The 26886-nt window shown below is 38.5% G+C and overlaps 2 protein-coding genes across 2 annotated transcripts in view; one reads left to right on the forward strand and one right to left on the reverse strand.

Annotated features, from left to right (window-relative positions):
• CTPS2 (CTP synthase 2) overlaps positions 1 to 3149 on the reverse strand; it is a 61937-nt gene extending 58788 nt beyond the window's left edge. Inside the window, exons 1-2 of the mRNA XM_040056030.2 lie at positions 2894 to 3149; positions 1262 to 1467 (exon numbers count right to left, since the gene is read on the reverse strand). Of these exons, the coding sequence (XP_039911964.1) occupies positions 1262 to 1445 (184 nt within the window). The 5' untranslated portion in view covers positions 1446 to 1467; positions 2894 to 3149. The remainder of the gene's footprint in view (positions 1 to 1261; positions 1468 to 2893) is intronic.
• Positions 3150 to 3272: 123 nt separating this feature from the next.
• On the forward strand, positions 3273 to 20241 carry SYAP1 (synapse associated protein 1). The gene is made up of 9 exons (XM_040056304.2): positions 3273 to 3506; positions 6740 to 6858; positions 9124 to 9190; positions 10524 to 10597; positions 10902 to 11041; positions 12604 to 12749; positions 16575 to 16633; positions 17602 to 17749; positions 19243 to 20241. The coding sequence occupies exons 1-9, from the start codon at positions 3305 to 3307 to the stop codon at positions 19368 to 19370; spliced, it is 1083 nt and encodes a 360-aa protein (XP_039912238.1). The 5' UTR covers positions 3273 to 3304; the 3' UTR covers positions 19371 to 20241.
• Positions 20242 to 26886: the final 6645 nt, after the last annotated feature.

Raw genomic sequence — 26886 nt, forward strand, 5'->3', positions numbered from 1 at the left:
TCCTCTATACTAAGTCATCATTTCTGACAAGAACCACAGTAGAATCAACATTTCTCTTAAGCAAGCCTTAGAAGATAAGAATAAAAAAAATTATTAAAAAACCTCTACAGTTTACTTGAAATCACTAAATTAATCATATCAATCATATTTCTGTCAAAACGTTAATAAAGGAGGCCCACCATTCCAGTTCATGTAACTTACACCTACTATGCAGCAAGCCAGTGTTTCTTCACAAGCAGTAAGAAAATTTTCAGTGAAAAAAAGAATTACATGCCATGTTGTTCCCCCTCCCCTGTACCTGGTCCAGGCAAAGAATATATCCTCACAATCTCAAGTCATCACAGGAGTTGTATGACCCACTCAACTGCTTAAGCAGCAGCACATGTGCTCCTTAAAGTGCAGTAAATTTTGCTTTTTAAGACAGGTCTGATGTGCTCTGCTCTCCCACTACTTAAAAAACAAAGTAGTGTTTTTTCAGTTAAGGAGATACACGTATTTATCTTCAGTTCCAAAAATTTTGGTGTGGACTAAAAGTAAGCAAATAAAATCCAAAACACAAAAATAATTAGAAATAATTAGAAATGTCTACTGGCTGAAGGAATTTTGAAAACCATTGTTTTTAATAAATGTACAAGTAATCAGCCACACAGATCAAGGAACACGCAACATTATGAATAAAATGTCTCATAACTCATCAGCAACAGTCAATACAACCAATGTGGCTTAGAGAAGCAACCAATCAAATTATGCATCTACTTTAAAATCATATCATTAGCAGGTTCTCTAAGCTTCACTAATGTTTTTGATCAGATTTTTTTTACTAAAATGAGAACTCCAGCTAATTCTCATGAAGGCACTTACATTAGAAGGCACTGATACCCAGAGAACAGCATTCTTAAGTAACTGTTAAGGATTTAAGTTTCAAGTAAGTTCCACAGCACTATTAAAAAGGGGGTTCTAATCAAGATGAACTGAAGACAGCATTAAGTGAACAAGGCTTACAGCTAGGATTTTCCCAGTATAGTGGTACTTTAGAGAAAGGAAGCATCTGCTCCTAACAGTATCTTCAAAAAAAACAAGCTTCTGTTTCTTAACTTAGAGCAGACAGTGTCCTTGAGAACACAGAGTAAGCAATGAACTTCCAAAATAATGATAAAGCAACTTGTAAACACCATACTATTGTTTTTTTAAAAATAAAACCAGAACACATTATTGTAAATACAAATGTTTATGCGAAAGGGAACAGCACTAATCTTCATACCATGTTCATATGGTGAAAAGGTTCCAGCATCTATGTTTATGTAAGGATCAATTTTGATTGCAGTGACACGTAGACCACATGATTTCAGAATGGTGCCAATGCTGCTTGCAATGATCCCTTTGCCAATGCCCGAGATGACACCACCAGTTACCAGGATGTACTTCATTGGAAAATCAGCACACATGCACAGACCTTGAGATGGAAATCTAAAAAACCAAAGATGCACATCTAGTGAACATCACTGTCTGGGAAGATAACAGACTCAATCTGCAAAGAATCTAAATTGAAATTACCTTCAGCAACATACAATAAAAATGACCATTCTGGAATCTGGGAGTAGGAGTCACCTCTCCCAGGTTATACACCAATATGTAAGACAATACCCCTCTTGTCCCTAAACAGGTTCTGATGAGGCTGATTGACACACAGAGCCAAGGTATTAATTTACAGTTCTACATAGAAAGTGGTGCTGGGTGGCAAATCCACAAAAGGACTACAAAAACTTTTTACTATTTATACATTTTACCAAGCAAAGGCACCAGTGTTCATCAGCTACAAGCTCATTTTTCCACCCATCTGAGACAGGATGACTTGGATCTCATCTGTAAACAAATTCACATTCCATTCAGGTGGCTGTGGAAGCTAATCACTGAACAATTTCTGAACAGTGACAGCATGGCTCACCATAGAGCAAGAACTCTGGAGCCAAGAAAATCTTTCTTTACTTAAACACCCAGTTCACCCAAAGCAACAAGCAACAGCACATGATCTAATGGCCCCCAGTATAAATCAAAGCTGTGAGATTCTTCAGCTGCTGGTGTGAAGCAGTAGATAGTCAATGCACATTTTAATTCTTCTTTTTATTATACTAAAGTAACATAAACAAGGCCTAGATCTTCAGGAAACTGTTTTCAGGAACGTAAAAATGCTTGTTATCAATGCTCTTACACTTCTGGTAATAGGAATTAATAAACTATTTGCTTACCAATATGATCGAAAGGACAACCATAACCATTTAACATATTTAACTCAGGAGAAAAAGGAATGTCAGGGATTAACTTTTCCCTGCCATTTAATTTTAATATGTTACTTTTTAATAGCGAAGATTTTAAGACTGGTACCCTACTACCTCTGTTTCAGACTATTCCTTCTGAACTCATCTGACTTACATGACGACATTAACATCATAAACATCTAAGCCATTCTCAAAACTCTTTTCAGGAAAACAGGGAGGACAATTTCAACAACGGTATAAATCTTCAGTACATGCCACTTTAGAACCCTTAAATCTTGGTTACAGAAACCAAAACGAAAAGTTTGCTGTGATTGTAGCAAAAACTGCGATATCCCAACAGCTTCAGGAAACGCTTTTACGTGAAAACAGGTACAGAGAAGGTGGTCTGGGAAGTCGCTTGTAAAGGACGAAGGAAACAGAGTTAGGGAAGCGAGAGCTGAAAGCGAATACTAGAAGAAATCATTTTGCTGGGAAGTGGCACACGAATTACTCTGCCCAGCCTTATCTCCAGGAGCCGCCGCCTCCGGCAGGGATTTGTGGGCGCTGCACCCCAAACGTGCCGCGGGGCGGGAGCGCTCGGGGCGCTGCGGCCGAGCAGGGAGAGGCCTCTGACTTACGCAGGTGCTAAAGGCGGCTGCTCCGACCAGAGCCCGGCAGCGCAGACGAGGAGAGCCGGCCGCGGGAGAGCCGAGCCCGGGCGCACCGCCGGCGGGGCTGGGGCTGCACCTGCCCGGGCGGGACGGGGGAAGCACAGCCCCGGCAGGTAACGCGCCTCCGAGCGCTGCGGGGACCGAGGACAGCCCCGCTGGGGACGGACGCACCCCCGCAGGTGACACACAGCCCGCAGGTGACACAGAGCCCCGCTGAGCACACCCCCGGCGCGACAGGTGCCGCGCCGCCCCGCCCGCGGCCGCCCCCCCTCGCCGCGGCCCCGGCGGAAGTGGCGCAGGCGGAAGCGGCGCGCAGCGGCCGCCCGGGTTTGCGCAGCGGCGCCCGCACGGCCCCAGCGCGGCCGCCGCCCCTGAGCCATGTTGCGCGGCCTGGGCAGCTGGCTGGGGCTGGAGCGGGCGGGCGAGGAGCAGCTGCTGCCCGCCGGCAAGAGGAGCGGCCCCGCGGAGCGGGAGCAGGACCAGGAGGAGGAGGAGGCAGGGCCGGCCGGGCAGGAGCAGGAGCAGGGCGAGCTGCAGGGGGACTCGGAGGCGCTGCTCAGCCAGGCCAAGGGATTCGGCAGTGAGTGTCCCGGGGCTTTCAGATGGGAGCTAAGGAAACAAGGCTGCAAGTGTCCCTTTCGGTTATCTCCTCTTTCAGAGCTGTTTTTAGAGGAGCGGCGTTTCTCAAGTATCTGTTCTGTTGGCGCTGTGGGAGGAGGTCTGTGTGTGGAGAGAATGGATCTGTCTACGTGGAATAATGTACTTCATGGATTGCTATGTGTTGTGGTTTTTTCATGGGAAAATAATAACGGGGTTTGATGATTTTGTTGAACATGTCCGCTGTCTTACAATGACAGAATGGTTTGGGTTGGAAAGGACGTTCAGATAATCTCATTCCGACCCCTCTGCCATGGGCAGGGGCACCTTTTGCTAGACCAGGCTTAAAGCCCCCTTCAGCCTGGCCTTGAACGCTGCCAGGGATGCGGCAAAGCTGTAATTTGCTATAAGTAAAATTCCTGTTTGACTGTTGTGCATTCTTGGGTAAAAGTAATCTAAAGTAGAGACCTAAACTCATTACTAAAGGTTTTTTCAAGAGTGGGGTTTTGGATTTTTTTAAATTGATGCTCTAACATTCTGGCTCAGTATCATCTGAGAGGTTAATCTGCTCTGGTTTTTTAATGTGCGTTGTCTTGGGCAATCTGAGCTGCAGCGGTTCAGTCTGTAGTTTGGTCAAATACCTGTCTAGTTGTGGTAAATTGATTCTTCTCTGCTGCTCGCTCTGATTGTTCTAATTGGCAAATTGCTCTGATTGTTCAGGAAGGAAAAAGGACTTTGAGTTTCAGGGGAAGAATAAGTATTGACTATTAGCTATATAAAGATCCATCCCATAACTTGCTTTGTAAGTGAAAATTTGGTTAAGTGGTCAATGAGTCCATTGTCTGTGACACCAGAGTAGGTTGAGGTGAAAAGGCTTTCTTGCTATTATAACACATCATCCTAGAAACCTCTGCATGGCCAGCAACCTGGGTAGCTGTAAAAAAAGGATCCCCTGGCAGATAAAGAATTTTGCTGGTAAAACCAAAGCCTTATAGACATTACTTTTTGCTCATTTTCATGCCATTACAGAAATTATGAGCATTTTGCCAGTGTGAACTTATAATAGAAATATTGCTAGATACATATTCTTAATACAAGCATACACTTGGAAGATAAGTTTCTTAGTCATTTGAAAGTGTTATTTTCTACCACTAATCCTATTTTTCTAAGGATAAATACCAGCCCTTCTGCAGTTTTATAAGTACCTTAGTTCAAAACAGTATTTGCCCTTATTGGAAATAAAACACATTTTGCTCTTCCTGGTTCCAGGACTAGGCAAAACCACTTTGTGCAATATTGCCAGAATGTCACCAGACAGTAAATGTCTTTGCACATTTTGCGCCTAAAACAATTGCGTATGAGAGAGTTTCCAGGGATACATGAAACAGCCAATAAAAGCTGGTAGGGAGTAAGCAGCTGGTTGCTGGTTCCTCTACTCTCATAAGGAGAATAATGTATGTGTCTATATCTAAAATGTAGAACTTAACCTTTTTTTTTTACCTGAAACATGTGATGGGTTATAAAGCCTGATAACGGATATAAAAGATGCTAGTAAGTACTTGAAGGATATTTGGTTACCACCATTCTGTGACTTGTAAGCAAAAGTTATATATGAAAAATTGATTTAAGGCTTGGCTAGGCCTCTGCATATTTTGGCATTGATTTGGTGATATCATAACAAGAGAACATTTTATTCACCACAGAGAGTAGTTAGCTTTGCAAAAGGTGACATCAGTGTTCCAAAGTAACTCATTCTACCAGTGGCTGACAGCCATGTGTTAAAGGAACTTGTTTTATTATTATTATTATTATTATTATTATTATTATTATAAGACTATATTTTACATTTCTAACCCATAGGAAAAGTGGATTTTTTTTTTTTTTTGAGAGTCCTTGAGAAGGAAGGTGGTCTTTTGTTTGAAACAGAAGTGCTGGGGTTTGGTGGGGGGTTTTTTTGTTTGTTTGTTTCTTTGGGTTTGTCTGGGGTTGTTTTTTTTGTTGGTTGATTGGTTGGTTTTTTTGACAGCCCCCTGTATGAAAGTCAAAGGTGATTTTCTGTAATAACTGAAATACCTGACTCCTGTTGAACTGACTACCAAGCAGCATTTCCAGATCCCTTTCTGCAGGGCTGCTCTCCAGACACCCCTCTCCCAATTTATATTCATCCCATGTGCAGAATCTGGCATTTATGTTTGTTACACTTCATGCCATTGATGTTTGCCCAAATGTTCCAATCTATCTAGATCCCTCTCCGATTATTTTATTTGCTGTGGCACTGACACAATGTATGTTCTGGAACTGAGCTACTGCAGTCCTAATGCAACCGTTCAGATATAATAAAGTGCTTGTGACATCATGCCATCTGAGAAATAGTACCAATGTTTTAAAATCACTTGTCTATAAGCTGATACTTGATGTTTCTGAAGGTTTATGATATGCATCTTGCTTCTTGCAAGTCTGTTCTCCTTAATTAAAATAGAATAATAGAGTGCAGGTGGCCATGCTGTGTGTACGTAGTTCTTTCCCTGCTGCCTCTCTTCACTTCAGCAATGCTAATACAAAGAGTGTGAGTCTTTGAGAACATTCTTCATTGCTGTTCTGACTGAATATTTTCAGAAAGTATAGCTCAGAAAAATGAGCCAACAGGGCCACGGTGCTTTTCATGGAGCTAAAGGAAGGAAGATAATACAAAATAGATAAGGGCAAACATCAAGAACAAGCTTCTAGGCTAAGACTTTTGAAGGAGATGTTACCTGCCTGATATTTTTCATGGATTTGTTGCCTTAGTTTATGAGACTTTATTGTGCATGTTGATTTTCATTAAAAAAAGTAAGTCTGTTTTAATGCTGTGGTGAAGTTATTTTATGGCTTAATGTCTCCAGAACACTTACATGAAATCAGGAAAGACACTTTGCTTCAGAAAACTCATTGGAAAGGAGTATTTCAAGGACCGTTAGCAAGGTTGATTTAGTAAACAAGGTTCATGTATAAATGTTTGATTTACAGAAAGTTGTGATCATCATTAAAGGATATAAACTAGAAAAGGATAAATAGAATGTTAGGAGTTTTTGGTAGGCTAGTAGCCAGGTTAAGTTATTTTGAAAGAAACTTTTAAGTAGGTATCCAAATGTCTAAAGAGAATGAAAAATAAATGTATAAACAGAACTGGATGTAAAGAAATCTATTCTTAGGTCTTGCTTTTTTTGTCTGTGAAAGGTTACCTCTTCAATTTTGCCTCTGCTGCTACAAAAAAGATATCTGAGTCTGTTGCTGAAACAGCACAGACAATAAAGAAGTCTGTAGAAGAAGGAAAAATTGACAGTATCATCGATAAGGTAATTTATTTCTGGACACTCGATCTGAAAGTTCTGTTTGCTTACCATTGTTACAACATGTGGCAAATCTGGCATTTGATAACATTTCTTTAAGCTGTCATTAGATATTTTGTCTTTCAAGAGATACTGTGCATCTCTTGTCATGATGAATGATGTTACTGAAATGTTTATTCACGGTACAGTTGCCAAAAAATGGTCACTCTGCTTTTCTCAGTGCTGCACCTGTGTTTGTTCAGTTCCCTCAGGATGTTGATATGCTGGAGAAAGACCAGAAGAAAATATGAAAAATGCTGATGTGGGTTGAGGGGCTCAAAGAATTTGAGACAGGCAGTTGGGGAATGTCTGTCCTGAGATTTGTGGACTGGTTTCTTTTTTCCCCACAGCTTATTTAGTTGGCAAAAGGTAGCTTGCATCTTAAAGGCATCTCTGTGCAAAAGTCAGAATTAGCTTGCCATTGTACGTATTGTATCCTAGGACCCTAGGGGTATGCAGGTACAGTTTCAGAAGAACCAGTGGAATAATGAAACACCTTGTTACTGTCCTGTTCTTTTCCCCACCCTGACCCTGCCACGTACTTCTTGCTCTCTCTGTTCCTGTCTGCCAGCTCCAGTTGCTTCACTTGAGCCAGCAAGTGTTGTTCTTCCAGTGCTTTAAGCCACAAACTTGGCAGAAGGAAAAGAAAAAAAGAAAAAGGCAGCAATAAGTGCCATGAAGTGTTTTGTGTTTGCTATTGAGAGTATCTTGGAAGGGAATGGAAAGGGAACTGGTCCAAGCCAACCCAGCTGTAGTAGGACTGTCAGGAGTGTCAGACACAGCAAACCCCTTTTCCTGCTCCTGTCTCTCAGACAGCCCTTCTGGGGAACTCCAGCATTGCCTGTTTATTTCTTTAATACAATAGACTTCTACTTCTTGATATAATTAGTATTCATGTTGTCTTCCAAACGAACCATCAAATGACATCAAATTAATTTCTGTTATGATCACATTTTACATTTTGTCTTCAGATTTCATTGACAGTTGTCTGTATAATGATAGCTGAGATCTATTTCCTTCTACAGTAATATCAGAGTCTAATACAATTTTGATCTACATCAGAGAGGAAAAATTAAGTAACAAGGTTATTTGTTAATTTAATACACTAACAATAATGCTCCTAAGCAACTGTAGCTAAGTGCCTAGGGCGTATTTTATGCCTAAAATACCATTTTCTTTTTTCTGTAAATGTCTTACAGTAATATGAATTCCCTGTTCCGATTAATCAGTATTACATAAAGGAGAAACAAGATTGTACTTTATCATCTTAAAGCTTTCTTCTTATACCACATAAATTGTTTTATTCCATAAGTAGAAAAAAATTAACATAACTTTAAACCAGAAGAGGAACCACAATAATCTTTTTTTATAACTGTAGTTCTCTCACTGACAGTAATCTTAAACTGAAATACTAGGTCACTGAAGGGAAAAAAAAGTATAGGAATTTATCAGCATTTAGCTTGAAGACTTCTGTGTATTTTGGCAACTTGTTGATTCATAGAACCCATCGCATAAAAGCTGTATTTTGTGAGTGGCTTAAGTGTTCATTTCTAGTATCTCTTTGCCTCTGCTTTCAACCACAGAACATTTGCATTCTTACTTCTAGATTATCGCATTCCAAATTCTGGGACCATTCTCCATTTTTTAAATTCTAAATTCAATATAGAATATTACTAAATATTTTTTTTCATGAAAATTTGTCAACGACATAAGTGGAGAAATGATTTTGTTTCAGCTAAGCAGGTGTTCTGGAATCCAACTTTACGATTTTGAAAGTCCAGTTTCTTGCAATGGATATATTTCTTAGGCAACTCTTGAAACTTCTGTAAGGCCAAGGGTATCTCTCAGTGTTAGTGCTTTAAAAACATATCTAAATAGGTCTAAACAGTCTGCACTGTCTGTATTCATTACAATGAGACAGTAGGTGGATATGCAGAGTATGCCAACGTTCAAATTACCAGCTAAGATTTTCCATCTTTTTTCCTTGTCCCCTGAACTTGATAAAACTATAAATATAATTTTGAAAACATACACAATGGTTTTAAATGCAAAATCAGATGTTTCAGTAAAAGGGAAGTGTATGATTGACATGAAATACCTTTAACTTACAGGAAGGGCCACCATGGATATAACAATTTGCACTGTATTTGAAAGCTCTTTCTGACTGAACATAAAGCAAGAAGAGTAGATTTTAATTTTTTTTTAATTGTGGTTCCCTAATTTTTATTTTAGACAATTATTGGAGACTTCCAGAAGGAACAGAAGAAATTTGTCCAAGAGCAGCAAACCAAAAAATCAGGTAACGTATGTTTTTTTTTTAATGATGCCTAACATCACATAAGTTAAACCTTGCTGACAGCTGGATAATTGAGCTATATCTAAAACTAATCTATCAAAATACTGTTTAATAAAATATGTTACGACAGAACTTAATGCCAATGGTGGAATAGGAAGATTATATTTTTAAGTGAGGTTAGTGTTATGTACTTGGTTTAGATTTGCTTTTTAACCAATTTCTGCTTTGTGAAATAAACTCAAAGATCACCATGCTAGCAAAGTTGTTTTCTCGCATTGTGTTTCATCATTGACTTGTATCTTTTTTAATGTGTTACCTGAATGCAATAATTTCTGACAGTTTGGGTATGTAGTGACTCTGTTACAATCTTTAAAATGAGCTGGTTTCAAATGGATTGTGATAAAAATTTTCATGGTGTATGTAGTTGGTATGTTAGTCTGGTTTCTTCTTGCAAGATTGCTTATGGGATTGTGTTGTCTTAGTCTGTTAGTAATCTTGGAATTCTCTGAATATATTTCTAAAAGCTTCATGAAAATAGGTAGCTAGATTGGCCAAATGAGGAGTAACAGATGGCCTGACTGAAAGGAGCATCAGCATCTGATGTGGATCCGTGTGGGTGAAAGATCTTGCTGATACCACTTGCACACACAAATAAGTGCTGTTAGTTTAAGGGCACAAGGACTATTTATCTGCTACAGATGCCTCATATTGTCTCTGGAGGCTGAATTTGCACTGACAATGAAGAGATTGATAAATATCTTTACATCTACATTAGTTCATTTTCCTCTCTGTATGACCCAAAGAACTATTTTCAAGGTTTCATAATGATACAAACCAGCTGAACTGGAGCAAGCTTACTCAGTGTGTAACGGGTTGTAAGTCATAACAAATGTATAAAATTTTTCTCCATTGTTAAAGAATTGGTGTCTTTTGGGTGTAAGCTACTTTGCAAACTTAATTTTGACAAAATTTACACATTTAAAGTGGATCTGGGAATACTATTTGCAGGCAACTTAACCAGTTATACAGCATTACTTCAGTAGCTAAACTAAATTCTGACTGGTGCATGCTGCAAAGAAATCCCCACAGTTTTCTTTTTATAATAACAGAGATCAGCAACTATTTAGTTATTATTTTTTTACCTCTGATAAGCAAAGATCCATTCCTAGGGTTTTTCTCTTATGCCATGGACTGTTTGGGAAGAAGACACGACTTGGCCTACTGGTAACTCTGCTTAACTTTTATGACACTTTGTTACCTTATGTAAGGTCTGTTATTTGGAGTGGGTTTTTTTCAAGTAATATACATGCAATTATCTTCCTCCATTCAATACTAGAAGCAGCAGTGCCTCCCTGGGTAGACAGCAATGAAGAAGAGACAATTCAGCAACAAATACTGGCCTTATCAGCAGTAAGTATTTCACTTCCTGTGAGATTTGAAATTTTCTCCTGGAGAGATTAAAACTACTGGCTTTTTTATTTTTTAAAGTAAGTTTATTAAATTATGTGTTTTAAGATACTTTTAATATGTCTGTCACCACCCCAATCATATCCAAGAGTAGGTAGTTCTGTCAGTTTCAGCTTGAACTAAAGCAGATCCTCAATATAGTTTTTAGTTTTATAAAGGCTTTACAGATTGCTTTGCTGCTTTTGTGTGTGAAAAATGCTGTCCTTTTTCTGACATCATTTAATGGCCACAAATATGTTCTTCACAGGATAAACGGAATTTTCTGCGGGACCCTCCAGCAGGTGTGCAGTTTCATTTTGACTTTGACCAAATGTACCCTGTTGCACTGGTCATGTTACAAGAAGATGAGCTTCTCAATAGGATGAGGTTTGACCTTGTTCCCAAACAGTAAGTAATTTCTGCTGGTAACTGTATCATCATGCTTTTAATGTGTCTGTAAATACTCATAAATTACTCCTTGTTCCTTTCATTTCCTTCAGTTCTTTATGTTCTTCCGATGTGTAAGTGTATTTTTATGCTAGTGTAACACCTGGAGTATTGCATGTCCATTGCAGTTTAGCAATTTGAGGTAAGAAAAGAAGTGTATCTCTGTGACAGAACTAATAAGGACCTGCTGATTCAAGTATGGGAGAGGCCCTCAGTATTTCCATCTCCAGTATGCTAAATTAAATGGTTTTTTTTTTCTCCAAAGAAAGGTAAAGGCAACAGTAAAAACGTTTGGATTTGTTGGTGTAACTGACATCCCAAAACGGTGATTACAGATAGTCAGAGACCACCCCTGGAGAACTGGTGATGGAATGTGTCACAAAAAAAGCAGCAATGCAAGCAAGAAAATCTGGATTTGGATAGGAAATGGGAAAAGCTCTGTGTTGCAAGGCTTTGTTCCAGAGCTGTTAACTCCTTGTCCAGTCCCAGACTCTGTTCCTAATGCTTGTTTCACAACTTAACTTTATATTTAAGTGGGAGTTCCCAACATTAGTCTCCTTGTCTAAGGATGAAAACAGAAAATAAATCTTTCCTTGTGACATTTTCTGTCTTAAATCTCCTCCTCTTAAAAACCTTCCCAGCTCCTCATTCCATTTACCTTCTTCTCTCTGTTGTCAGTTCTGAAGATCTGCCCATATTCTCTGATGCTCTGTCTTCAGCCTCTGGTCATGCTATCCTTGCCTTTTCTGCCACATTGCTTATTAATTTTTCACCTGTTCTTAGTCTGAGTGGTCACTGTTGGCCTGAATAGATGTGAAGATTCATTCTTTCTTAACCTACACAAGTTCCTCCCCACAGATCTTGCCATTTCTGCCTTCTGTTGCCTGTAGGTCAAAGTTGGGTCTTATCTTTCTCGCTGGAGGAATTTCACAGGGAAATGTTACTTGAGGTAGGGGATAGTCTCCCACCTACCAGAGCTGCTCATTTCCAAGATGGCAGTTTCTGGTTACTAAAGATTCTGTGGATGTGCTGAAAGATGTACAGATAGTGGAAAAATACTGCTGCAATCTAGGAATGGCTTCTGCCACCACAGATGTTCCAGGTTCACCTGATGTCTAGGGAAGATGTAGACAATTATAGTTTGACAATAATAGAGTGTTTGGCTTAGAGGGGAAGAGAATATGCTCATTTAGCTTGTTGGGTTTGTTTACATAGTTTGTCAGGAGAGATGGAAAGCATCATATTTTTCCATACCATGTGTTGCTGCAATCTGTTAATCTTTTTCTAGTGTTATAACATTACTATTGTAAGTTCAAGTCAATTGCAAATGTCTTGTGGGAGATCAGGAACTTCTAAAATAATGGACTTTTTAGAATGTGTTAATGTCACAAATTTCTAAGTTTTTACTTAAATAGCAGTTATGTCTACTCCTTTTCTCCGCATATTTAATTTTATTTCACTGCTAGATGGTAAAAGGAACCAAATTCCAAATGTCATAATCAAAATCTGTTTGTTTTCTCTAGTGTAAAGGAGGAGGTGTTCTGGAGAAATTATTTCTACAGGGTGTCCCTAATTAAACAGTCTGCACAACTCACTGCACTTGCAGCTCAACAGCAAGCAGCAGAAAAGGAAGAGAGCAAAGGCAGAGAAGAGGATAGTGAACTGAAAGGTATGGGGAAACATTTGTTTGAGCACAGTTCATTAACTTAGTGTCACACTGTTGCCTAAAATTGGAAGAAAAAACTTTCCAAACAATATTAAAATTGATACCATAAAGAGCAGTCTTTTAATGAAAGCTTTCAGTTGCACATATAATATCTATATGCATGTGCAGTGTCACATTTTCACAACTTTTATAGGTTTAATTAATTAGCATGTCTAGCAAGTACATCCAGTGGAGGAACGGTTGCCCTGGTAACCTACCCTTGGATCTGCCAAGGAGCCCTTCCAAGGGTTCTTAGCCCGATATCTTATTATATCTATGAAGTATTCTATTATTTCAGCCCAGATGCTTGTGCAAAACAGGATGTCCTTGTTAGAAGCTCTTTTTCTTGAAAATAAGACCAAACAGAATTTCAAGAATGTGTGATAATATGTGAGAAAGGGTAATTACTGTTTTAAAGTGTGAGAAAGTGTTAGAAACTATATATATAAACAGCTATATATTAAAAATCTACAAAGGTACAAATAAATAAAAAAGCTAAAAATCTTTAGGCATCAGGTGCCATTACATATTTATCCTGGATTGCCTATTAAATCAGGGCTTCTCTCACCATACTTGGTGGACATCTAAAGAGGAGAAGTGTTGTACTTGGCTTCTAACAGCTCATTACCATTAGTGGTCTTAGGTGTGATTTTTGACTTGTCAGAAAGAATAGGAGGTACCTTTGTTGCACTTGATCAGACAACAGGTACTAGCCAACCCAGCCAGCTGGCATATGGTTTGCTCTTGGCTTTTGCTCAGCTCTCATGCCAAACAGAAATTAGTGAATGGTAGTAGAACTACTGTGGTGGTGGAGTGCAGGGTGTGGAAAAGCCCATAATGTATTGTGGAAACAGAAAAATTGGGCAGCAGGAGGCTACCTGGGATTCAGCCTTGAGATGAAAAAGCTGCTTTAACAAAGTTGTCTGCAATTACATTGATTGTTTTCTACAGGTGATTCTTGCTGACCCTCTTATGAACCACTGCACCTCTTTGCATGTTAACAGATTCTGCAAGCAGGAATATCTGTGGCTTAAAGAGTATAAAGCAGTTAATTACTGGCAGAAACACAAAAGATAACCAGTGGCCCATTAGATCTTAGCTTAACCTTGGTACACTCCCCACCCCTGGTAAGACACCTGAAGGACCTTGGCAGGCTGGCTAGGCATTGGGCAGAAGGAGAAAGCCTTTCCTGCATCTTGGAATGGTTCTCATATCCCCAAATCAATGAATTGCCATCTGTGAAATCCACTAATACTTATGTCCTGTTGACACTGCTGACCTGACTGACAGTCAGCTGACGACTGCCAAATTCTTTTTCCTCCTTTTTGAATATAATATCTTTCCCTGTAGGTATTTGTCCTCTTGAGACACCTTTCTTTTATTCTTTTTACAGACTTTATCACAGGTGTTTTGCACAGCTTAGTAGTCTTCTGCACAGTCTGAGCTAAGGTTACTCAGCTGGGCTTTTGCTCCTTGGATGGGCAGCTGAACTTCGGGGTGAAGGAGGGGCTACAGATGGAATTCCAAAGCCAGGCTTCCATGTTGCATATGTGCCTTTGTTGTCACTGTCTCGTGCTTCTCATAGGTTTTGTTTGGAGTGTGCTTGTGTCAGCCTAAGCAAGATCCCCATCCAGAGTGGAAAAAGTAGTTTTCTCTCAGTAGATTCTGTAGTAGCCTGTCCTCTCAGCATTGCCATCCAAGCAATGCTGACAGGACAGGCTACTCCAGAATATACTGTAGACCAAGAGGCACCAATTCTCGCTACTTTTATTCAGGATAGTTGTTTGCTGTCCCAAAACTACGGCTGTTTTGGGAAGTGTCTCAACTTTACAGGGGAGGTGGCATCTGATCCTATTGACCAACAAAAGTGTTATGTTTGAGTCATCCAAACCCTTGGAAAGTACCATTCAGTCAAAGTGAAATTGCTGGATTCTAGCAAAATTCTCATTGTGACTAAAGCAAAACGTATCTTCATAAAAAAAAAAAAAACACACCAAAGAAAACACATGCGCACACACACACACACACACACCAAAAAAAAAAAAAACCCACATCTTCACTGCCTTTTGGCCTGTTGCAGCTCTTCTACAGTTCAAACCACCAGTGTGGGACATGCACATAGATTTACTAATGACTGCATGTTCTGTAGTGGCAAAGATACATGTACCAGACTGTAGTAAATGCGTGTTTTGTTTGACTCAGAAATTGCATAGAATTGGGAAGCTCTGAATCATATGTATTTTTGGTTTAAGTAACCTATTTGAAAGATGGATTCCCTAATTGGAAGCTAAAACTAGAAGTAATTGCCTGTTGGTAGTTCTTCATAATGTTTAGGGTTTATTCTGAATTGTTAGCCTTCCATTTCTCGTCTCCTCCTTAGCTGCTCTTTTTAGAAAGTTAAATGAGTGTGGCTGATGTGAAAGGAAAAGAGAAGAGACAAATGGAAGACATTCCACATTCTAGTGTAAGGCTATACAAGATCTATAACAAAAGACCAAGTTCTAGCCCTTCTCAAGCTATCAGTAACTCTGTAGTTGGGAACTAAGTCCCCTTGGGATGAGAGCACACCACAGTGAAGGAGATGATGCCAGGCCAGGAGGTCAAGAACGATGCTAATGGTACATCAGTCACACCTGACTGGGGCATGGCCCAGTGCAGAGCAGCTGTGTCCCATCTGCAGGAGAGCTGCAGCTGGGGCCTGAGGAGCCTCTCTTGAGCAACAAAGAGGTACTGCTGTGTCCTGCAGCTTCCCCAAGCAGGGAAGGCTGGGGCCTCTTTGGCTGCAGTGCTGGGTTCAGTGACAGAGCCTCTAGAGATAGGAAAGTGGAAGGAAGAGAGATGGGACAGAGCAGGGGGCATTGAGTAGATGAGCTATAAAAGCAGTGACAGCTACCACTTAGAGAATGATTTTAATTAAAACTGGTCTTAATTTTAAAAATCAAGCACAAAAAACCCCAGAAATTGCTGAGTTGGCAGGGAGAGTCCACCTGGGCACCCTGTAGGAATCAGAGCTGCAAGCTCAGAACTGCTTTGCATGTTTAAGCAAAGAGAACTGCTAAGCAAGCACTCCACCACTACCACAGCCCCTGTATGTTAATTGTTTTTGCATCCACCTGGCTCTTCATTTTAAGTCCTCTCCCCTGAGAGCTGCATGAGGAAGAAAACTGGGATGTTCCTTTACCTGTCAGGGAAAAGATCTAGCCTTGCTTGTAAACTATCATTGTCGTCCTAGCACCATTCTTAAATACAGAATGCACAGTGAGTTTTCTTAGGAAATTGAGACCAGCTTCTAGGGTTTATTTCTCAGTGACTTTCTTTGCCTGTGTGAAAGGTGAGGCTGCAGAACACTGCTGTCATTTGCCCTTAGGGGTGTGCATAGTACGTGTGCAGTCTGGTCTGCCCGAGAGCTAACTGGCACCCATGGCAGCCGTGTCCCCAGCCAGGGGAGTCTGAGAACTTCTGTGATAAACACTGACTGGATTTCATGACCAAGTCTATGTGTTTGTAACTTTAAAGATCTTGGGATGTCATTCTGAGGGTCGGAGGAGTCCTATCTATTAAGTTTGGAGCCATAATGAGGAAATGGTTTGCTAAATTTGTCTTAATTAAGAATAGAGAATTGTTTCTCTTTGTTTTTGAAAATGGTTCACCTGTGGCTAAATTCAGCCTTTAATCGCAAGGATTCCTTAAAATACAGTATTTCCTTGTATATTTAATAGGTATGCAAATTAAATGAGATTTTTATATATTTAAATGCTATCTACCTTTTTTTTTTCCTTCCCTTGATAGAAACAGTACGGCCAAAAACACCACCTGTTACAATAAAGCCTCAAATGAAATCACAAGAGGTAAGAACGCTGTTATATTTTGTCTGGGATTTAATATATGAAGCTGTTCCTTAATTAGTAATTATGCATCTTTTTGAGTAAGTTCTGCTATGAAACCATAATATTAGAATATCTGACAGTCCTAACCTGCTGCTGTTTTGCTATGATATTAATTTTTTGCAGATAATCTTGAAACTCATTTTCAGTAGCAGAAACAGTAGTTTATCTGAAGAATGTTTTCCTTAGTATCCTGCACATTATGACGTGATTTTACTGTCAAGAGTGAAATTTCCAAAATGTTTGGAAAGAAGGTTAGCATTGCATTGAGACACTAGCAGTACCTTCATAAAAATAGATTTGTGTGCCATGTTCTGTCCAACTCTTCAAGCTGTGGTCAGGCTGAAGCATAGAAAAATCTAAATTACGCATTTCAATAGCAACACTGTTTTATTTCACTTTTGCTTGGTACTGCAAAAACCTTTACCTTAGACACATAATGACCCTTGTTCATTTCTGGATTGTAAAATTGGTGCCAGAGAGCATTCTTGGCAGAAGCAGAGCTGTGCATTCACTTGCCAATAATATGCAGCAGGCAAAGATTTCCAAAGAATAGTCCTCTCGTAATCTTACTTGGGTGTAGAAAACTATTACTGAAGTGTGGTCAAATTTTTAATATTTAGGTCCTGTTCTAAACTACTCAGAAGCTTATTGTTGTTTCTGAAGATTGCAAACTAAGAATTAAAGTTGTTAAAAGAGCAAAAAAGACAGCCTTGAATGTAAAGCAGATAATTTTCAGTGCAGCTATGTAACACTTTTGTTTGTACAAAAATACTTTTAAGGAAAAGTAGCCAATAAAGAAAAATAATTCTGAGAGTAATGCATTTGGGTTTTGTCAACTCTGTTTAAAAGCAGTCACATGAGTGGAAGTATGTATTGGTGACTTGTTTTACCTTTTCTGGATAAGTTTACACTAAAGTGTCTTGTTGCAGGATGAGGAAGAGATTTCCACAAGTCCGGGTGTATCAGAATTTGTGAGTGATGCTTTTGATACCTGTAATCTGAATCAGGAAGATCTAAGAAAAGAAATGGAACAACTAGTGCTAGACAAAAAGAAAGAAGAGACTTCAGTAGTAGAAGGTAAAGCTACTATTACCTCTGTTTCTTACATAGAGCAATTCTAAGACAGATTGATTAAAAAATAAAAAAAGTTGTAATTCAATTTAGAAAAGAAGATCTGTGACCATTTTTTCCAAAGTGTATGAAACAAGCTTCAATGAGATATTGCAGAAAGTAATGATAATTTTTGCCATGGTCAAACAACTCTTATACAGAATGTTAACTGTGAGTGGTTTAAATCCAAAGAACCTAAGAGGTTTAGGTCGCTCTTTTATGATAGTGAGTGTGGGATATTTTTTTTTCTTTTTATCTCCTCCTTTCTCTTCATAGGGTCTTCTGCATAATATTTGTTTTCTTTAATTGACATCCTTGTAGATAAAGTACAGTATTTGAAAGTCAGGCTCTGTTTTCTTCTTGTGGCAGCAGCTAAAAAGGCAACATTTGCAACAGACTGTGAGCTTGAATAGGCCTCTGCCTATAAAGATTTACAGGCATTTGGAACAGTTAAAATTTAACAAATAGCTCTGAGAATGATGATAAGAAATTAAGTGGAGCTTATTAAGTAAAATCATTCAGAACTAGTATCAGTCTAAAGAGCATAAAAACAGTATGTGATGATGTGACTCTGGCCATACATAATTCGCTATGACAGCACTTGCATATATAGATGTTTATCACAAAATTTGCCAAATTTTCTTACAATATGCATTGGATTTTGCTGAATCATTGTTTTCTGATTTTTTCCTGTCCAATACATAGCCAAGCTTGAGGAATTGTAATGAGTAATGCCAGTTTCTTGCATCTAGTTCTTTGATGAAAAGTGGTCATTAATGTGTTACTTGTTCAGAGTAATCTCAGCTGGCCGCACTGACTTGGACTCTGGAATTGCGTACCTTCCTATCTGAAGGTACCAGCCAACGTGTAACACATCAAACGCCCATCTCCTCCCCCACACTCCTGCCTATGATAGGTAGAGCTAATTAAAACAGAGATTAACAACACAGGAATGCCTTCTGACTCATTTTTTGCCCTGAAGTATGAAATATGATTACCTTTAACCCTGATTAAATGAGCTTGCCTAGCTACGAATGTCAAGTGAGGAGAGTACCTTCTTTGTTTTAAACTAGCCACAGTATTTGGTCTTGATTTCTTTTTTACAAGCCTCATTTTTTTTACAGAGATTTAAAATTGCAAAGGGAGATTCAGTTGATAGTAGAGTGAAAGACTGTAGAAAATGATATTGTAAAGGGACACTCATAATGACTTTGCTGTGTATTTGCTCTTTATATCTTTATTATAGTATGCATCTAGGATTATAGCCTTGTATATTAATTAATTTCTACTTGTGATCAATAGGGAGGTGAAATTTCGGAAGTTTGTTTTCTTTCTAAGGAGAATGGTCCATAAAATTTAGGGGATATAAGAGAGGTTCAGTGCAAATTCACCTAGTTTTATATAAATAAGCAACATTCAGTATTATCCATTAATTCTTACACATCATTTGTCTCTTTTAGAAGAAACTGCTGATTGGGAAAAGGAATTACAACAAGAGCTTCAAGAGTATGAGGTGGTGACAGAATCAGAAAAGCGTGATGAAAACTGGGATAAAGAAATAGAAGAAATGCTGCAAGAAGAAAATTGAACATTTTCACAAAATCACTATAGCCCAAAGCTCTTTCGGAGGACTGACGTAGATTTCTGCTTTCATATTTTGCTTAAAAAAAATATCTTCAGAAGACATAAAGGAATCTAAAGTCATTATAATTCCATATGGGAATACAACCAGTATTTCTGTTCTTTATATGAGCAGTTCCTGAACTTCTATATTCTTCAAAAGAAAAAAAAAAGAGGAGACAGATACTTCAGGTTATAATTAAAAGTGATAACATTAATACATGAAGCAGTGGTTCAGTCTGAGGCATTTTTAGGTGATCAAGAAGCTCTTCAAAGAGATTTCTAAATCTAAGAACCGCCATTTTTTTTGTCTACAGCCTTCTGTTTGGGATGTAAAAACGGATGTTGTAAGTAACTCAGTCCTTGACAACAATTCTCTCTTGACATTTGCACTCTGATCCCTGTATAATCTGTAAATGTGTACTATTTTTAAGGTACTAGTAGTTGGTAGATTTCACATATATTTAACTTCCTTACTGTATGTAGCCAAAGAATTTATAGAAAACCCTATGGATTAACTTTCAAGGATTTGTTAAAACACACTAATGAAGACTTCAAAAAAAGCTGATTATTTATCAGTCAGGCAGCAAACATCTAAGCATTTAAATTAGGATAGAGTTAGTAACTGCTTGAATTAAATTTGGGTTTTGTTAATCATATTGAGATACTGAGGTAAATGGTTTAATGCGTTCTTTCTGTGGAAGGCTTCTAAGTTTCCATTTAATTTTACTGTCTGAGCTGAGAGCAAATTAAATGCTTCTCCTTATTTTAAGTGCTGAAACATGTATGTAAAAAATTTCACTGGTTTGGACATCTTTATTAAATACTGTAAATATGTATAAAATTGGCTCATTTATTTGGAGGGAGGGCAGTGAGGAGCAAATATGCTTCAGACACATTTTTAAAATACACTTTTTCACAGTGTTTAAGACAGAATTTAAATTTAAAAATAGGGGATTTTTCTCTACAAGGTTTTTGATTCTTTATAGGCATCTGGATGTTTCCTGTGGTTATACCATGAAGTCAGTACCTTTGTATATAGATAAATGATAATTTAATGTTCTGTTTGTCATCTATTTCATAAACTTCAATGACAAAGCATTCATGAAATTCCAAATACAAAGGAAAATGGGTAAAATTAAGTAGGTCGGAGCCATTAAGCACAATTGAATTGTAGGCATGTTACATACAGTAAGCTCTGTCTTAATGACATAATTCTGCAGAAAACTTTTGTAAAGAGACTGAAGAGATTATAGCTGTAATTACTCAGTCAATATTCATCTCCTGGGAAATGAAAAGAGCTAAGTAGTTTCCACTGCTGTTACTGTAAGAAAGGACTATTTAACATTGTCTCCATTAGCAGCTTGGACAGAAAGTTCTCCTCTTATTTCTCTTTATGGAAAAGGAGTTGTTTTAAACCTGCATACATTTGGCTTCTCAAATTAGTTTATTGCCATACACTTTCTTAACTGCAAGCCATTTTAAGCACAATTTGTGTTTTTGTAGTGTTTTTCAGTTAATAGATGCGAGGTAAGTCATGGTTAATAAGAGGTACTTAAGGAGCTTTTTATATCTGGGATTAATTAAAGATTAATTAAAAAGTTAAATCTGTTACGCTTATAAAAATAAGACTATTCACAACTCAGTGGTTACTCTTGATAAATACAACTGATGTAGATTTAAGCTGGAGATACCAGGATTTGTCTACTGTACAGGTTGATATGACGCCTTTTTAAAAGATGAGTAGTTCTGTTCTGATAGTGGCAAATATTCCCTGGATGACTGAGAGCTGCTCCAAAAGTCTGCTTTCTTAAAAACAAGCCTGATCACTCCTAATGTTTTCAAGTGTATGATGGCCTTATTTGCATGGGGCTTGTACATTAAGCCTCTTTTTTTTTTTTTTTATGTAAGCCTAACCTATATAGTGGTCATAGATATTAAATTCCATTTCTCATAAAAAGTGGTTCCTTCATATAAAATTTTCATTTTTCCCTTTTTGTGAAAATCAAGTATATCTATAAAATAAAAGAAACCAACCCACTGCTTAAATTTGCATTTTAAAAAGACAATAATGGAGTAAGGCTGAATCTGACTTGAGCTATGATATTTAAAGTCTCTTATCAAAAGTCATATTAATATTTTCAGGCCTGGCCTATGCCTTTCATTTAGGTAAGTGCTACAAGTGCCTAGCGGTTCTTACTGTGCATAGGAAGAGTGAAAATTTCTGCATTCCAGTTGCTTCGTGAGAGGAGCACAGGTAGACCTTTCCATGTTCATGGTGAATTTTGCATGCCTTTGTACCCAAATGTGTCATGATAGTATATTACATAAGCAAGTGTGCTGGTATTTTCTTAACATTGTTCCAAGCACTGGGATGGTGGAGATGCTAAAATCCAGCAAAACTGCAACTAAATCAGTGACAAAACCAGAAATTAATGTAAATAACATAATCCTGTGGATATAGTGTGACTGAAAGTACAGTTTGGCAACAAATCAAAAGATAGTTAACAAATTTTCTTATAAGATAAACTTGCAGATTTTTTAATTAACTTTTGGAAAATGGGGCAAAGATCACCTAGGAATCATGTAGGTTAGCTTAGAATAGCTCTGTGATACCAACATCTCCACTTACTCTGTGCGCTGAGCAATCATCTTCAACTATTAGTTTATAATTCCAGTTGGTATTAGTTAATACCTATATGGAATTTTTAAAATTCCATCTGTCTGGAGGAAAAAGAAAGATTGTAAAATCTGGGAATAAGAAAAGTGTAGTGAAAAGTTCCCCTGCATTTTTATTTGATCGCTTACAGGTGATCTGTTATCAAAGTTAATCAAAGCTTTCATTTTCCTGAATTGTTCTAGTAACGTTTTAGTTGTTTTTAGTTTTTTGCCTCAGTATTTTTTTGTCCTTGCTGTTTGGCGATTTTGGTGGTCAGTGGGGTGATTGATGTATGTAGTACTGAAGTGGAGGATATCAATTTTAACCTTGTGCATTTAAAGAATAACCCCATGTGCAGGAGTCTACTGCTAGACTGAGAGATGCATCCTTGAACTGTTGGCCACTCACATATTATTGACTTTTACTTTGCAATATCTATTACATAGAAAGGAGCAAAGTGTGTCTGCTTACTTCTCTGTGCTCTGCCAAGCAGTAGCAGCTCCATCGGGCCCTCAGTCCCAGGGCTGTGTCAAGAATATGGTTGTACCATTGGTGCTTTTTTCTCTGGTCCTAAAAATATGAGCCAGACACAGTTAAGGTGATAAAAAGGGGTGCCTTTATATAAGGATCATCAGGTGCACAGCTCATTAGGTGGAAAACACCAGATGCACGCCTCGTGTGATGCATGTACAACTTACAGATTTTGCAAATTGGCATATCTTACAGGAGCCCCACAGGTAGCAACATGCCTGGTGAAGTAGTCCCCCCCACTTCTAGTAACTTCTAAAATCTCCCCCCCTTCAGTGGGGGCCAGGTTCTGTCTACAAAAATATGTCTCAAAAAGTTGGTTTCAACCTTGGTTTCTAAGGAGAACCAAGATAGAATAAGGGTCCTGGAATGTGTTTTGTCTTCCTGCCTAGGAAAATGCTGAAGCTAAGCTACAATTATAACCTACAAAGCTACAAATATTGCAGACAATATATAAAAGGAAAAAAAGGTAAAAACCAAAACCGTTTACCACCGTGATAATGGTGTGGCTTTCAATTCAGCAGAAGTCTACAAGATGTATTCTCTGGCCTGACACACTTATGTCTCAGTAAGTGCTGACTGATAGATCTGTAACAGCAGTACAGTAGCCTAGCCTTAAATAAATAACCCATTAGTAGATTTTCCTTCCAAAATACTAATTTTCAGTGTTTTTCTCTTTTAAGTGTTTGTTTGTGTTAGATCATTGTACTAACTTTTTTTAACAAAATGGCAAGTCAACTAATTTCTTGCTATATTTTCTTTGTATGTATTGCTGTTAACTATTGGAGGAAACAGCAATTCCTACAAAAATATCAGAAGACATGTGTGGCTTTATTTTCAGTATAGCCCAGCATTTGCTATAGATAGATAGATCAAGACCATGCATACATATAAATGCAAAGCCACATGTATCAAAGCGTCTAAATATATTAAAGAAATTATAATGTACTTTTCAGGTGTTACTTTTAACTAGATACCATTGAGAGAAAAGGGGCAACCAAGATAATTAGCATTTGCTTGTTACACTATCATTTGTAATGAGATGGCTCTCTGTAGAAATTAAGAATGAAATCACTTGCTTTGTTTCCTAAAAGACTGGTTTTCATTATGGACAGGTTGGGGATATTTTCCTTTGCTAATTCAGGAATTCACAAATCTATGACAAACCTCTCCAGATAAACCTGGGAGGTATAATTAACCCAAAACTACATAGGCAGAGAGGTTACTTTGTCTCAGTGTGATTCTGGCAAAGTAGGGAAAGACAAGAAAAATGCCTTTATTTAAGGGCTTTATCTAAAATTAGAAGAATAAATATTTGATATCTTCTTTGATATATGATGCTCTAAAGAAAACCATGCTTAGTGGTGTTTTTTTTACATCTGTGTCTGCATAAAACCTTAATTCTGCAGTTGCTTTTATTTATTTCTTCTCGTGGCTATGGTTTCCATACACAAATGTGAAGGTTTAAGAGCCAGATAAAACTGCTGCTTTTCTGCATTTCCTCTCTTTCCCAATTAAACCCATTTACCTCACAGTCAAATAATGTCCAGAGAATGGATTGATACACCCAGCTTCTTGTCCCACTTACTTAGAAATGTTTTAATGTCGGCCTTGTGCCCTGCAATGCCAGCAATTTCAACATCAAACAGTTTTGGTTGTGCTGTATCATCACCACCTTTCATCCTGTATCATGTGTAACAAGATTTTCAAGCCCATCGTGTGTTGGGTGGATGAAAGGTCCTGGTGTAAGGATGTTACTGGGGTGGAGAGGAGCTTCCACAGATATATGCTGTGGATGTGGAAACAATCTCTTGGTGGGATGTAGTGTCAAAAAATTAGTGGGCATGTACATGAAAGAGCAGGAACCATTGCCTAAGCAGGTGAAAATACTGGTGCACAGGATCTTTCAGGTGGAGAAGTGTTGTTATCCAACCCACTCTGGGTTTCCCCAGCTGTGGATGTACTTATTAGTCAGCTGACATGTCTGAGCACATGTTGAAAACAGAATGGTTATAAGCAATTAGAAAGCCCACTAATAATGTTTGCCCTGAGTCAGCTAGCAGTCTCTCCATCCTGGCCACCACGCTACTCCCACTGGAGATGGCAACCCACCCAGCTTTGGAGGCCAGGTGCCAAGGGGTACCCTAGGGAATGGTCTGCATCCCCTTGGTCTGGAGAAGCAAGGAAGAAAGAAGAAAATAACCAGTGTATTTAAGTCACAAGTGCAAGAGTAGCTTCTGGCTTGGGTGTCAGGCCCCCAGTCCTGGCACCCAGGAGAGGAGCAGTGTTAGAGAGCAGTGCCAGGCTCAGCCAAGCCCCACACCAACCACCTGCCTGCCACGGCTCCCCTTCCTACCCCAGTGGCTGACATCTGAAGTCTATTGCAAAGTATTTTGCACAAACATGCAACTGGCTATTGTTCTTAGTCATAAAAAAGTACAGCAGCTTTTTTAAACTAATGTATTACTTTCCTAGTATTGTGGGATAAGAATTTATTGATGTGTGAAGGGGGAAAATCTTTTAATTGGTTTTTAATTTACCTGAGCAATGTGTGACATAGGGGAACAGAAGAACTTGACTTTGCCTTCTTGGCTTGTTCCACAAGTTACTTTCTTGAGCCAAGCAAGACGTTTCAAACTTCAATCTTTTCAAATTTTCAGTTTTCCATATACCAAATAGTGTGTAGTGGCTTTCTTTAATACTCACCTTGGAGGTCATTTTCTGGGAGGGAGGTGTGACATGCAACAAGCACATGTGAGAAAGCACCACCCAGCTGACACATCCTGGGTTTTATTTTTTGTATTTCTCCGCATCTCATTCCACATGTACCCCAGCATCTTGTTTTTTATCTATAGCTGTATAGTATGTCCAGCCAGTACATGTTTGTGGTGTTGTCCACAGTGGACCCCAGGCACCTTCCCTAGCCATCATTGAATTTTAGGATCCCGTGAAGTGTGGTGGTTTGGGTTGGATTTTTGGTTTGTTTGTATTTTTCTGTTTCCCACTTTCCTTTATTTTAATTTCTGATTAGTTAATCTGTGAAAAGTTACATTGGAAGAATTACTGCTCCTACTCAGTGTCAGAGAGGGGAATGTTCCAATAAAAATTCTGATAGTCCTGACCTCCTTCAAAGTTCCAGTGGAAGCAATTATCATAATCATCATGAGGAAAGGAAAAAATTAAATAGTTTCCATAAAGTGTATGTTGTAACAATGCTGTAAGGAAAGAAATAGTATCTTTATTTCAGTTTCTCAATTGTCTTTGGTTAAGGATTTGAACGTCTTGTTCTAGTTGTCATATGGCTGATGTCTCAAACATAATGAAGGAACTAATTTTTCAGCCAGTTGTCTGGGAGTGCCTCTGCAATGAGGGCAGTGAACTACCTGAGAGATGTGTCAACCTGGCTGGTAAGTGTAGAAGGTTCATGATGTCAGACTACTCTTAAACAGGGCGATAACCACCTAACTTGGCTGTAGTTCATAAAAACAGAGTACTCCAAAGATTTGTAAAAAAGCTGATGACTGAAGATCTCTACCAATTGATACGTAGTTGTATCCTAAATAATAATTTAAAATAACTAATTTTACTAGAATTTCAGCTTCTTGCCTGTCAACATTTGAGACCACTACACCTTCTTGGCAACCGCCAGTTGGGTGGAACAGCTACTTGGCTGCTCCTGGTGCGTAGGATTGCACGAGCAATCTCCTGCAAGGTCATTTGCAGGGCACAGCTGAAAATATGTACGCAGTACGTGCATTTACTTGCAGGAATGGAACATATATTTCCCATACTGTTGACATGCACTTTATTGGTAAGTGCATTTTTGCGGGAAAGCATGTTCACAGGAGCACAAGAAGAGACACACGGAAAGAATGTTAAATGTAATTTTAAAGATTCAAAGTAATTATTTTCATTCAATTTCTTATTTTTATTCTCCAGAGGACAACAACACTGCAGGCAAGCAGTGTACCAGAGAGATGAGTGATGAAGCTGATAGTACCTCTCTCACTATACCTGCACCAGCTATCCTCAAAAAAACCTGAACTTTTGGAAAACTGACTTACTAGGAAGAGTATCTTTCTTCAGAAAATAATTACAATTGATCTGTGTGACTTTATTAGCAGAAAAACAAAACACAGTTCATGTGTGAAAAACATTATTGCTGGAAATATATTCTCTAACATCTGATTATTTTTGAAGAAAACCTTGTTCTCATTGGCAAAGCAACCTTGTGCCTGCTTCTGTTGCACAATGTATGCTAACCTCTCTGGCACCCAAATTCACCAAAATTGGGATC

Source organism: Hirundo rustica, chromosome 2, assembly GCF_015227805.2.
Source record: "Hirundo rustica isolate bHirRus1 chromosome 2, bHirRus1.pri.v3, whole genome shotgun sequence".
In the NCBI taxonomy this organism is placed as follows: domain Eukaryota; kingdom Metazoa; phylum Chordata; class Aves; order Passeriformes; family Hirundinidae; genus Hirundo; species Hirundo rustica.

What these genes read in the sequence shown, in the direction of transcription:
- SYAP1 (XM_040056304.2), top strand. Translation starts at nt 3,305, where the DNA reads ATGTTGCGCGGCCTGGGCAGCTGGCTGGGGCTGGAGCGGGCGGGCGAG. An exon ending in CCAGGCCAAGGGATTCGGCA is followed by an intron (nt 3,507 to 6,739) that starts GTGAGTGTCCCG and finishes TGTCTGTGAAAG; the next exon opens with GTTACCTCTTCAATTTTGCC. An exon ending in TTGACAGTATCATCGATAAG is followed by an intron (nt 6,859 to 9,123) that starts GTAATTTATTTC and finishes TTTTTATTTTAG; the next exon opens with ACAATTATTGGAGACTTCCA.